The 12,234-nt window shown below is 30.9% G+C and overlaps 1 protein-coding gene across 3 annotated transcripts; it reads left to right on the forward strand.

Moving 5' to 3' along the window:
* Positions 1-1,320: 1,320 nt before the first annotated feature.
* On the forward strand, positions 1,321-5,223 carry LOC114736699 (probable phytol kinase 1, chloroplastic). Of its 3 annotated transcripts, XM_028924569.1 has the most exons (7): positions 1,321-1,811; positions 2,031-2,098; positions 2,338-2,469; positions 2,577-2,692; positions 3,669-3,783; positions 4,405-4,450; positions 4,566-5,223. In XM_028924569.1, exons 1-7 carry the CDS (start codon positions 1,497-1,499, stop codon positions 4,689-4,691), a joined length of 918 nt encoding a protein of 305 aa, XP_028780402.1. In that variant the 5' UTR covers positions 1,321-1,496; the 3' UTR covers positions 4,692-5,223. The 3 variants fall into 3 exon arrangements, with proteins under 3 accessions (XP_028780402.1, XP_028780401.1, XP_028780403.1); XM_028924568.1 differs by lacking the exon at positions 4,405-4,450; XM_028924570.1 differs by lacking the exons at positions 4,405-4,450; positions 4,566-5,223 and adding an exon at positions 3,878-3,996.
* Positions 5,224-12,234: the final 7,011 nt, after the last annotated feature.

Here is a 12,234-nt window from a genome sequence, read left to right on the forward strand (position 1 = left end):
GACACAATTAATAAGATAACAGATTATTCTTTTCGAATATATACGTCCAAATTTTAATATTTGAATCTTAGAAGAAGTGGTTTACATTATAAATTTTCCTTTTTTGTACAAAAAATGGTTTGAACTTTGTACGTGTGTGTTGGCACTATGTTTTCATCCTTGAAATCTTAACAAAAAAAGAAATGGCTTTTTAATTTTGTTTTTTTCTGAGTCTATTTTTTTCTGGGCCTCAGCTATCACTTTATCCCAAAATATTAACAAATAAAGCATAACTTAGCCCAACGACGTTCTGAACGCCTAGAGTCCACAGTCTTTTCAATGCTATTACTAGCATTATCCCTATATGATTTAACTTTTTTTTTTAATGTAAAAACCATCTAAACAATTTTCATATAAAAGGAATTTGTGTTATAAAAATAAGTTGATGCATAATTTGTTCTGAAAATTTTCATCTAAAAAACTAGAAAATTTTGCTTTAAAAATTAAAATCACCACAATATTATTTTTTTGGCTAAAAACATTAATCATTAATATTTTAATTTTTTATTTTATTAATAAAATTTTTACTGAGAGTGACATCTTTTTGGGAGAATTATCAAGAGATTCTAAATAAAAATTTAATTATAAAAAAGTTCTAATAATAAACTATCAATCTAAACCTGTTATTATTTTTCACATTAAAACTTATCATTGCTTAAGTAATAATTTAAAGTAATTAAATTTTTTTTGAGATTTTATTGTAATTTTTTTACCTTATTTTTTAGGGAGAATTACAATGAAGTTCTAAACAAGAAAAACAATTAAAAAAAAATTTTAGAGATTGTCATTTTTACTATAAGATTTGTCATTATAAACTGTTGACATTGTTATTGAGACTTTTTAGTTAATTATTTTTTTTTATAAGTAAGACTTGACTGTAATTTTTCTTATTTTTTACCAATTTAGCTTCTACTTTAGGATCAACCCAGGAGAGGTACTTGTATGATTTGATATCCGCAGTTATGTACTTACCATTCAGGTACTGTCTCTTTCCGTATCCAAGCATAGTTGTGTGGCCTTTAAATGTCAGAGTACCGAAACTTGTTGGCGCCCGAATGCTATCACAGTGAAATTTCAGAGGAAAACCCATAAAACCCTCATTGACGCTCTGCGACTTCCTGAAATTCTCCCCAATTCGGCTGACGGCTATCAGATCATTTCTCCTTCTCTCTCCCCTCCGTTACTGCTCCCAGTTTTAGAATCCCAAAGCTACTACAATGGTGTAGACATAACAAGCTCCAAAGTTTAGGTTTTCACTTTTGTCATCCACGCGCAGGGGCCATGCTAATCCGATAAAACTTTACTTTTGTAATATTGGTTGATGATGATTGCTTTTTCTTGGCTTAACAGCCTCTAATTCTTTGATTTCTTTTCGTGCATTTCATAATTCATACCCACATATCGTCATTGTAACAGAACAAAACAGAACACCTCCTTGTCCTCTTCCTTACGTTGTAATGTCCCTCCTGTCTATCTCCTCATTTCCTCGGTTCCTCGCATTCTCCAGCGGCCGCCGCCGTGAATCTACTTCTACCACCTGTCTGGTTCCTCCCCTCCGATGGAACCGTTGCCTCAGTTTGCCGCAGGCAGGGCGTGTCGGCTTTCTGGGTTCTGCTACGGAACCAGCTGTTGTTAGATTTATTCCGCGTGGTCTCGGCGCCGTCGCAGAGGATCTGCTTCATGATGCCGGAGCTACGGTGGCGGTTCTCGTCGGAGGATACGCTCTCGTGTTCGCTTTTAATGACTTGACGCGGCGGGAGGTTCTTCAACAGGTATCTGGCAGTCTGGCTCTCAACCTGACTTGCATGCATGAGATGAATCTTGATAAATCACTTCTCGATTCCCCCCCCCCCCCCCCCGGTTTCGGTTCTAAACGCTATAGGGATTTTATAAACTGGCTGGGGCATGGGGCATTTTTATTGCACTGTTCTCTTGACTCGGTGTCGGTGGCTTATTTATTGACCTTTAGTATTGATTCTAATTGATGTCAGAACCTGAGCAGAAAACTGGTTCATATGCTCTCTGGATTGCTCTTTGTAGCTTCCTGGCCGATTTTCAGGTATCCGACATCTCTCTGTTAGAAAATTCCTCATTTATAAGCACTTTTCACTCGCAATGCTTTCTCAACTTTGAAATGTGGGTAGGGGGTACCATTTGAAGTGTCAGATATAATGTATGTATGGCTTCTGATCGAACTGCTTCTTGGTGCTTCATACATTTTCATTTTCACTGGAATGTGGTTTTGAGATTTTGACTCTGCAAAGACTGGTTTGTTTGAATGGCTAAATCCAAAGATAGCAACTCTATAGGGGCTCGCTACTTTGCTGCCTTTGTTCCTCTGGTGAATTGCTTCAGGCTTGTGGTGAATGGTCTGTCATTGACGTCTGATGAAGGATTGATTAAGTCCGTGACCAGAGAAGGACAGCCACGGTAATTTTCTGAACCGTTATTTGTCATTGCGTATTATTCAGCCGTGATGTAATGTTGATTAAAGTATTGAACTGGAATTGAACTCTTGATTATTTATATGCCTGCAGGGAATTGCTGAGGGGTCCCCTGTATTATGTTTTGATGCTGATGTTATGTTCTCTTATCTTTTGGCGAAATTCCCCTGTCGGGGTTGTCTCCTTGGCAATGATGTGCGGAGGAGATGGTGATAATCCTGCTCTTTTTTCATTTTTTTCGGAGCTCAACCTCTCATGTTTTACCCTTTTCATCAGAAGACGCACATCTCGCATTATTTTTTTGATAAAGCACGATCATCTCACATTATATTTCCATCCTTACCTTTGGCAGAAAATTAGATATGAAGGACCTCTTTGACCATAAGTGGACAAAAATGCTCGTCATAAGAAACCTAAAACCCATAAGTATGGTTATTAGCCAATATGCAACTCTTTAATCATCATTCCCTCCCCTTGAGTTTGTCATCGGACATGAACTGCAGAAGTGGGATTCGTACCTGTATTCAAGTGCTAATTTCAAACTTTTCGAGAGTGTTTACATATTAGACCAAAAGCCTTTACTATTAATCATTGTTCGTACACCTATTTTTTATCAACCCATCTCCATGACTTTGTAGTGCCACTTGGGTGAACCCAAATTGTGGGTCTTTACTTGCTTATGTTGTAATAATTTTAGAAGTCCTCTCTTGCTTTGATAAGTCTAGGTGGCAAATGAAAGTCTAGGTTGCAACTTTCATAGGCTATAACTTGTGCATGCAAACTATACCAGAGTTAGAAAGCAAGATAGTAAGAAATTTAAATCATGGTAGTCATGATTTTAAAAATGCTCTGTGATTCCAGAGTCTAGGTGGTAATTTTTTGGGGAAAAAATAGTTGGGAGTATTTTTCTCCATTTATGACAGATTCAGGTCCTGTGATCTTTCTAATTCATTTGAGTTTTATAAGACCTGTTCATTGTACATGCTTCACAAAGTTATGGTCCTTGGATGTAATTACCCTTTTTGTAATTTGATCAATGAATTAAGGCATGAGTCTTGAGCGTCAAATGCTTAAGTCTTTTTGTGAGGTCAAACTATTTATAGAATTGTCCCTTAAATCCTAAATTGGCTCTTGCTTTTCTTTTCTCTCTGTTTCTAATGGGCGTTATAACTGGATGATTTTCAGGTATAGCTGATATTATTGGCAGAAGATTTGGATCTGTGAAGATTCCTTACAACAAGAACAAGAGTCTGGCTGGTAGCATATCCATGCTTGCTTTTGGATCATTCATTTCAATTGGGTAAGTCCAAGTTTCCATCTTTAACCACTTCTTCACTGACCTGTAGTCAATTCTCTTTTTAAGACCTGTACTCAATTCTCTCTCCCTCGTATAGCTAGCTAGCTGTATCAACTAATGAAATGGACAAACATGTGCAACATGGAAGATATTCTGTTGGTAGACGTTTTAGATGCACATAATGGGCGAACTTCTTCAGTGGACTGGATAAAGATATGTATACATGTATGTATATATAATCATGTCAAATGTCTATATAGATCCTCTCCGGTGGTGCAGACGATTGAAGAGGATCCAGTCAGTCTAAATAGGTCTTTTTTGTGAGGATACAAAAGTGAATATAAAAGATAAAAAATGTCTGTGAAGTTAAAATTTTTAACCAAGAAACGTTATACCTTAAAAATCTCAGCTATACATGGGAAAAAAAAACACCTTAAAAATATGTTGACAGATTAGATTCTGTCTGATTGTCTTTTATCATACACATTTTTAGTAATAATCACTTTTGACATGCCCTTTGATAATGGACTTTATCCTTCTACTTTTGTTGCCTAAGATGTTTTTATGGATAATATTCTAATTGGCTTTGCAAAGAGCTAATAAAAACTCGCTAGAATGTTATGGCATTTTGGTGATTTCACATCTGGGTTTTACTAACATACTCATTTTGGTAAGTTTACATAGGCTCAGGTTCTTTGTACAATCAATAGGTGCTAAAAATGAATGCAAGAATATTTCAATTCTGAGGTAGATTTTGACATACTGGTGCATCTATGTATGTGTAGGATGCTGTACTACTATTCAGTGTTGGGATATATGCAGTTGGATTGGGGACGCACAGTGCAGAATGTAGCTTTGGTTTCTTTGGTGGCAACAGTGGTGGAATCCCTTCCTATTTCAGAGGTTATTGATGACAACATCTCTGTTCCTATTGCAACCATGGCTGTGGCTTCTTTCACCTTTTATGCATAGATTTTCAACTTCAAATCCCTTGAAGTATCTCAGGATATGAAATCAAGACAGGCTAGCTGAGCTCCACTTGCACAAGACTCAAACATGCAGGTAGGGGTGGAATGGGACCCACTCCTTTCCTTTTTCCTCTTTGCTACAACTTTAGAGAATCTGGGCTCCTGCTTCTAAATGCCTATTACTACATATTAGCCCCATCTCCATCAAATAGTAAATGGATCAGTTGAACAGACAAAGCAAGTGTTCCAAACAGTAGAATCTTCGTTGAGCTGGAAAGTGAGTGGTTTTAGTAGAAAGGTATAGCCGTGTAGGTCCATCTGGTGACATCTGAACAGATTACTACCCCAAAATTTAATATGGAAGCACATTAGACAATTTTAAGTTGATCCCTCACTAATATATCTGGTTATATTCATGTATTTATGATCATGATTAGTGATGTGATTTAGAATAAACTACACTTTCATCTAATGAGATACTTAAATTACATATATTTTTATGATAAAAAATATACACATTTTCTCTGAAGCTAGAAAATGTTATAATAATTAAAAAAAATTATAATACAACTCTTTTATGAAACTGTAATTTTAAAAAAAATATTTTTTGACAATATTTATATTTATGGTATTTATTTTCACGGGAGAAATATAGATCAATCTAAAATTTTATTATGAAAAATATTTTCAAGAGTTAAGGTATAAGTTTGTCCTGAAAATTTTTACTTAAAAGTGTGAGGTACTCTGGAAGTCTTTTTTATGCAGATTTGTTCCAAAAATCTAAACTTGCAGCGATATAGGCCCTAATTGATGTGTCAAATATAATCTGTGTTAAATGAAGTTGGAGTTCCACAGACAGTCAGCAATGGTAATTGTGAACTAAGTTGACAGCAATTAAACCAAATTTAGTTAAATAGATTGAGGATCGTTTTTTCAGTTAATTCTTTCATCTAAATTTTAATCAATTTTTTGTAATTTTTCAATTAGTTTAATAGTTTTCTCAGTTATAAATATTAAATTTTATAGTCAAAATACGTTGAACCTTTTTTGTTAAAAAAAAAACAAAGAGGAAATTCTAATCCTGTCCAAACAATAGGCGTCATGACCACGCTTAAGCTTAACACTGTACATCTAACCTAAGCCCATGAATCTTAACCCAAAGTCTGATCATGGAACCCACAGGATTTAATGTTAGGTGACCCATTACTTCACGCCTAGCAAACAAAAGCAATTTTTTAATTTATAAATTAAAGAAAAAAAAAAAACAAAGTTAAGATCTTATTTATAAATTAAAGAAATAAGTTTTTTCAATTTATAAGTCACACAATCAATTTTTTTCATTAATGTAAAATTTTTATTATTATTGTGCTTTTTAAAGTGTATATAACTAAGGATAGAATTAAGAAATTATTAAATTTTAAGATATAAAATAGTTAATGAGATTTAAGGTTTTTATTGATTCTTATAAATAAAATTAAAAGTATTAATCTAGTTTGTAGGATAGATGGAATATATTTTTTTCCTTATGTTTAATGAACCAATTTTAAAGACCACAAATTTATGATGGGTTTCCAACTTTTAATTACTTTCTTATGATCCATTCCTTTCTAAGCCCAAGAGGAATTTTCTTTGTTGGGGGATCTAGTATCAACACCCACAATTTAAAGATCAATATATCAACCAAACAATAAATAAAAATAATCATCAATGGATATATGCTTGAACCTGAATTCTCCAAATTAAAAAGTTATTTGACATAAATTAAAAATGAGGAAAATATATGTAAAATATATTCCATAGCTCACTCATTCGTTAATTTATTCCTTCTTATTTCAGAAACATTAAAAACAGATAGAGTTAAAATTCGTATGTACCCAAATTATTCCATAGAAGATAAATACTTATTCTGTTTTTTTTTTTTTGGGCATTTGAAGTGGATAAAGATCCAAGGAGAAGGTTGTTCACTCTCATAAAGGGCAAAAAGGTACTTTACTTCCTTATCTACTTTCACCTAATTATTCTTCCACGTCCTTGTCGTTAATTTATGCATGGTTCCAATTATCCAACAATCTCAAATCCCTTTTTCTCTCTTATTTAATGCTAGGAAAATTGGAGAAAAGTCATTCATTATTAATTATTCTAATTAAATTCTGTCTTAATAAACAAAAATAATAGTAGCTAGTAATAAAAACTACTATATCTCATTTCATCTAACAAGGATTAAATAGTAAATTTATGACAATCAAACCTGCATTAAAAAGAAGATTAGGAAAAAAATTCATTAAGAATTCTATAGAATATTTAATTAACTTTTTAATTTTCAGTTTTCAAGTAGAAATTAAGTTTTTCTTGATGATAATTTAATAAATCTTTCGTAAATTTATAAATTAATTTCTAATGATAGCAAAATCTTGTTCATGAACAATTTTTACCTTTCAAGTAAACAACCGAATCCAATGGATTAAATTACAAAAAAAATATAATGAATGATCAAATTAGCTTTCTAAGAAAAATAACAATCCCATAATAATCCCACGGGCCGGCTTTGAATATTCCAACTGATATAATTGGGAGGGAGGGATTGACATTGGGATTAAAATAAATTAAACCACAAAAGCCTAATAAAAGAATGAAAAGGAATCATTGGGCCAACCAAGGATTTTGAAACCCCTTTATATATAAATACAGTGTTTTGATTTGATTTTCTGTATTATTTTCTATCAAATCCAACTTTTGGAATAAAGACAGACTTATCAACTTTTCTCATCTCACCTTCGCTTCATTGTTCCCAGATCCAAATTCAGATTTTGATTTCTTCTTTTTTTATTATTATTTATAGATTTTAGGGTTTTCAATTCTGATTTGAATTCAAGTGCATATCATCTTTTGAGGCTCATAAAATAATAAAATATACTTGTGTTTATCTGTCAAGCCGCCACCAAAATAAAATAATAAAACATTGGCCCAATAACTATTCAAATAGCTAGGGATATTTCCAAGTGCCAGCCACAAAAAATTATAAACAATTTTGCGTAGGAAGAAAAAAAAGCAGATCCAAGTTGGAATGTGGATAAATAATATTCATGTTCAAAAAAAACCAGAGAGAAAATGTCATGTCAAGTTAATTCCATGAATCTAGATGAAATTTGTTAGATTTCAAGATTCTCATTCTAAAACAGCTCTGGAAAAGTATCAAATCTACCGTCCAAATATACGTTAGAAGAATGCAGAATGAAGTCAAATAAAAATAGGAAAAAGAAAGAAAATAATTTTTTGCATCTTTAGATATAAATGGAAAATATTGGTAAAAAAAACCTTTATTTAAAAATTTTATTGGTCAGAAGCACCTGAATCGGTATATAATACACATCAGATCTTTCTCATCTATAATATTTCTAGTTTTGTCAATTTTCCCAGCAACATTATCATTTTTTTGCTTCTTCACATCTTTTATTTTAAGTATGGTTATTAGATATTTAAAAACGAGGTGGCATATTAGAATTTACTTAAAACAAAACAAAAAAAAGTATCTCTCAAATGTTTTGATTTCAATATTCTCATTAATTAATTAACCAGGGTTAAGGCTTTCAACAAAATCCACTCTCTCCATATGTCACTGGAGTGCTGGATTAGTATTCAAATTTAATAGCCTACGTAGTTAAATTATTAATTAAAACAGAATATACTACTCCGTCCTTTATTACAAGATCATTTTAACTAAATTATATGGTTTAAGAAAAAAGTTAAAATTAGTTAAAAGTAATTAATATGTAGCAAATGTAATTTTTTTTCCAAATACACCTTTATATGTAAATGGATAGATGTCAAAGAGTAATAGTGAGATAAATAAATAAAAAGAATGCATTAAATACATTAAACTATGGGTAAAATAGATAATAATGTATTAAATATACAGACAAACTCTAAAAAGATCTTATAAAAAAAGATAAACCTATTCAAAAAATTAGATATTATAATAAAAGGCGGAGGACACACGCACTAATCAACACCATAATGCCATATTCAAAAGTTAATTATTTGCAGAAACGACGCATTAATTACGTCCATATCTGTGTATATGAGAAACCCTAGGATTAATATTCCTTAATATTGGCCGTTACTGGTCTTCATACATATAAGAGCAAATTAATTAAATTAATTAATGAAATAATATAAAAGAAAAGGGTGAATCTTACCACATGTGAGTGTCAGTATTAATTAAATTAAATTAAATTAAAGAGTAAAGAGGAGGATGTGCCAAATGGATGCAAATGCAACTTCATCTTCTTCACGACCTTTCATAAATCTAAATCCACGCTCCCTCCTCTCTCCTATACAGTATATATTACTTTATTCACTAAAGCCTGCTTTGTACTTTGTTCTAATTAAATCTGCAACCAACCAATGTTTCTTAAACCAGATCGAACCTTTATGATTCTTGACAAATTTTGTGATTTTATTTCGCATTTTTTTATTGATTTTTCTTGAATTAATCTTATGAGATTCGAATAAGTTTGAGTACTATTTTTTTATTACTCCGTCCGTACCTTATTATAAGCAATATAGGACTTCATTACGCGGAAAAAAAGTTAGTTAAAGACAATAAATAGGTAAAAATTAGAAGTTCTTTCTTCAAAATACCCTTATTTATGAGGGGAGATCAGTATAAGAAAATTAGTATAATAAAGAGAATTATAAAAGAGAGAGAATGTGTGATGGAGAGAGATGATGATTTGGAACACAAGACAATAAATATATTAAATATTAAAATAAGTAATTAATGGGGTAAAATAGAAAATTTGTCATAAAAATTTAAGACAACTTGCAAATTTTGCTTATATTTAAAGATAAGAGTGGACTAGTAGTAGTTACTTATAAAAAGGGACGGAGGGAGTACAATGTTAGTTCAATGAATTTATAGGATGACTCTGCAATTGAATGATGTTATCTTCTTTAATATATATATATATATATATATATATATATAATCTAAGTATGCATTATCAGCAATTAACTGCAGAGTCATCGATCATGTGAATATATTAAGCCAGCATTTTACATTAAATGAGACTGAGAATATTAAGATTAAGTGACTAAAAATATAAACTCAAGGAACTCGTAAACTAAATTTTGATGTGAACTTAGAGGATTATAGCCTAAACTTATTATATTGGCATGTAATATAATGGACCCATAGTGGGTAAGAGTTAGTAAATGGGTATACGCATGTTAATTATTGTATAATAATTAAAAAAACAGTTAATTTCAAATATATGTGGTTTTCAAGAGGAGATATTTTAAAGTATTGTGTGGATGATGGGAGTAAGAAGACCAAGCAATGAGGTGAAATATAGAATAATGATTTGAGGAGAGAAAAAATCACAATAAGTAGCAAAAGAGAAACAAAAGTTGAGGGTAAGATAGGGTTGGAGGGTTAGGTCAACATTATTTGAGAATATATAATTGACTGTTAGCTCCCATATTGACAAAAAGATGGACCCATACATGTATGAATTCAATTAATCGCTCCACCAGTTGGTCAAATTCTCCATCATTATTCTTTTATATATATATATATTTATATATTTATATGCATAAGTTTTCACATTGAACAAGTTTTTTTAAAAAAAGAAAAACTTCAGCACAATTGGTTTAGTTGAAATAATTTCCAAAAGAATTAATATCATCTTTAATTTCTGAATTGAATAGTATTTTTAGTGATCGAAACCAGGTTTCAGGGATCAAAATTATTAATTTTAAATTTCAAAGGCTAAAAATCAAAATGAAGTTAGATTTAATGTCATGAATTAAAAATGGTATTAAGTCTTTTTATAAAAATAAAATAATAATATATTAAAATTTTTTGTGTTTGATGATGACCTGATGTAGGGCTTAAAGTGAGTCCTACGAGGAATGATGAGAGAGCCAATTAAGAATGTTTGGTTTCATACTGTGTGTGTGTGTTTTGTGCGTTTGTGTCTCTTTCGTAGTGACCACCATAACCACTACCTTTAAAGAGCTCATAAATTTCCATTAATCTTCCAAGTCAATGAGCCTTTCATCCCTATCTCTTTCTCCTTTTAAGCTGCGTTCCACCATCAAAAATTTTATTTTATTTTATTTTTTTTAGCTGACTAATACCCACACACTTCCTCCAGTAACAAAGGAAATGGTTAGGCAGTTTAGATTTTATTGGGATTTTTTTAAAAGAATCTTGTCTTTTTTAAATGCTTTGAAAGTTGCTCATGTTATGATAAAGGGAGGTATATTTTAATACTCACGAACATTTTTAAGGAAAAGTCCGTAGCTATCTTTGCAAATTTGCCAAATGCTTTGCTCACTCCCCTCCTTAATAATCTATTAACTAATTATAGAACTTCCTAACTAATTAATCAAACTCCTCTAACCAATAACTTTTATTGAAAGAATTTTTGATATTTTATAAAAGATAACTAATCTTAACTAACTTCATTAATTTATATAAAGTTATTGTTGTTTTATTATTATATGCTTATAATAAATTGAAGGAAGTTATATATATATATATATATATATTAAAATATATGGTTAATATCATTTTTAATTTTTAAAATTTAATTTGATTTTGATTTTGATCCTTAAAGTTTGAAATCAGTGATTTTGGTTTTTAAAACCTTGTTTCAAAGACCAAAAACACTATTCCAAGAACCTAATATCTCTATGCATATGAAAATGAGATTAAATTTTAGGAATCAAGACTAAAATGAATTTAAATTTCAAAAACTGAAAATAATATTAACTCATATGAGCAAAAAATCACTAATCTGACCTTATTCCATACATGACACACCCACGCACACAGCCATCAATGCTAATCAATATAACAGTGGTTATGTAGTGCGTTAAAATGTTTAATTAACCAAAAAAATTAAGGTGAAATATTTAAGGATATACCAAAAATAAACTACGAGTATTTGTTAAGACTTGATCGGCCAATCCATAACCAGTTGGGTGATGAAGCGTGGATTAAATTCAGGTATAACATTTTGAATAATTACCAATACAATTAATTATTACTTTCATCAGGTTTTATTTATATATAAGACCCTATCTATTGATTCTTAGTATAAGATCTAACATTTAATTAAAATTGCCCTTGGCTCTTTCACTTTTAACTTAAATAACAGCTTTAATATGGTATTTTTTAAACAAAGAGCAGCTTTAGTTTGATTAAAGGTGATGATTTGAAAGGTTAAAAAATACTGTAATATAAAAAATAATTGGGACTAATTTTCTTAATTATAATAAAGTAATTGATAGAACCTTATGAAAAGAGGATAGAATGGAGTATTTATGAGATTCCACAGATGATAGTCAAAGAAAAGACGACAAATCTGAAACACTAACGTTAATTTCTCATTTTGATTGATATTAGCATTGTCCCAATGTCCCCCCCCCCATTAAGCAATATCTCAAGTTGTGATTAATTATATCATATAATATGAGT

This window comes from Neltuma alba, unplaced genomic scaffold (genome assembly GCF_004799145.2).
Source record: "Neltuma alba isolate B1F8T4 unplaced genomic scaffold, ASM479914v2 tig00013359_pilon, whole genome shotgun sequence".
Lineage (NCBI taxonomy): Eukaryota > Viridiplantae > Streptophyta > Magnoliopsida > Fabales > Fabaceae > Neltuma > Neltuma alba.

Bases quoted from the DNA above. Each gene is read 5' to 3' on its own strand.
- LOC114736699 (XM_028924568.1), top strand. From the start codon at position 1,497: ATGTCCCTCCTGTCTATCTCCTCATTTCCTCGGTTCCTCGCATTCTCC. The intron at 2,693-3,668 runs GTGATAATCCTG...GATGATTTTCAG, and splicing joins AATGATGTGCGGAGGAGATG to GTATAGCTGATATTATTGGC. The intron at 3,784-4,565 runs GTAAGTCCAAGT...ATGTATGTGTAG, and splicing joins GGATCATTCATTTCAATTGG to GATGCTGTACTACTATTCAG.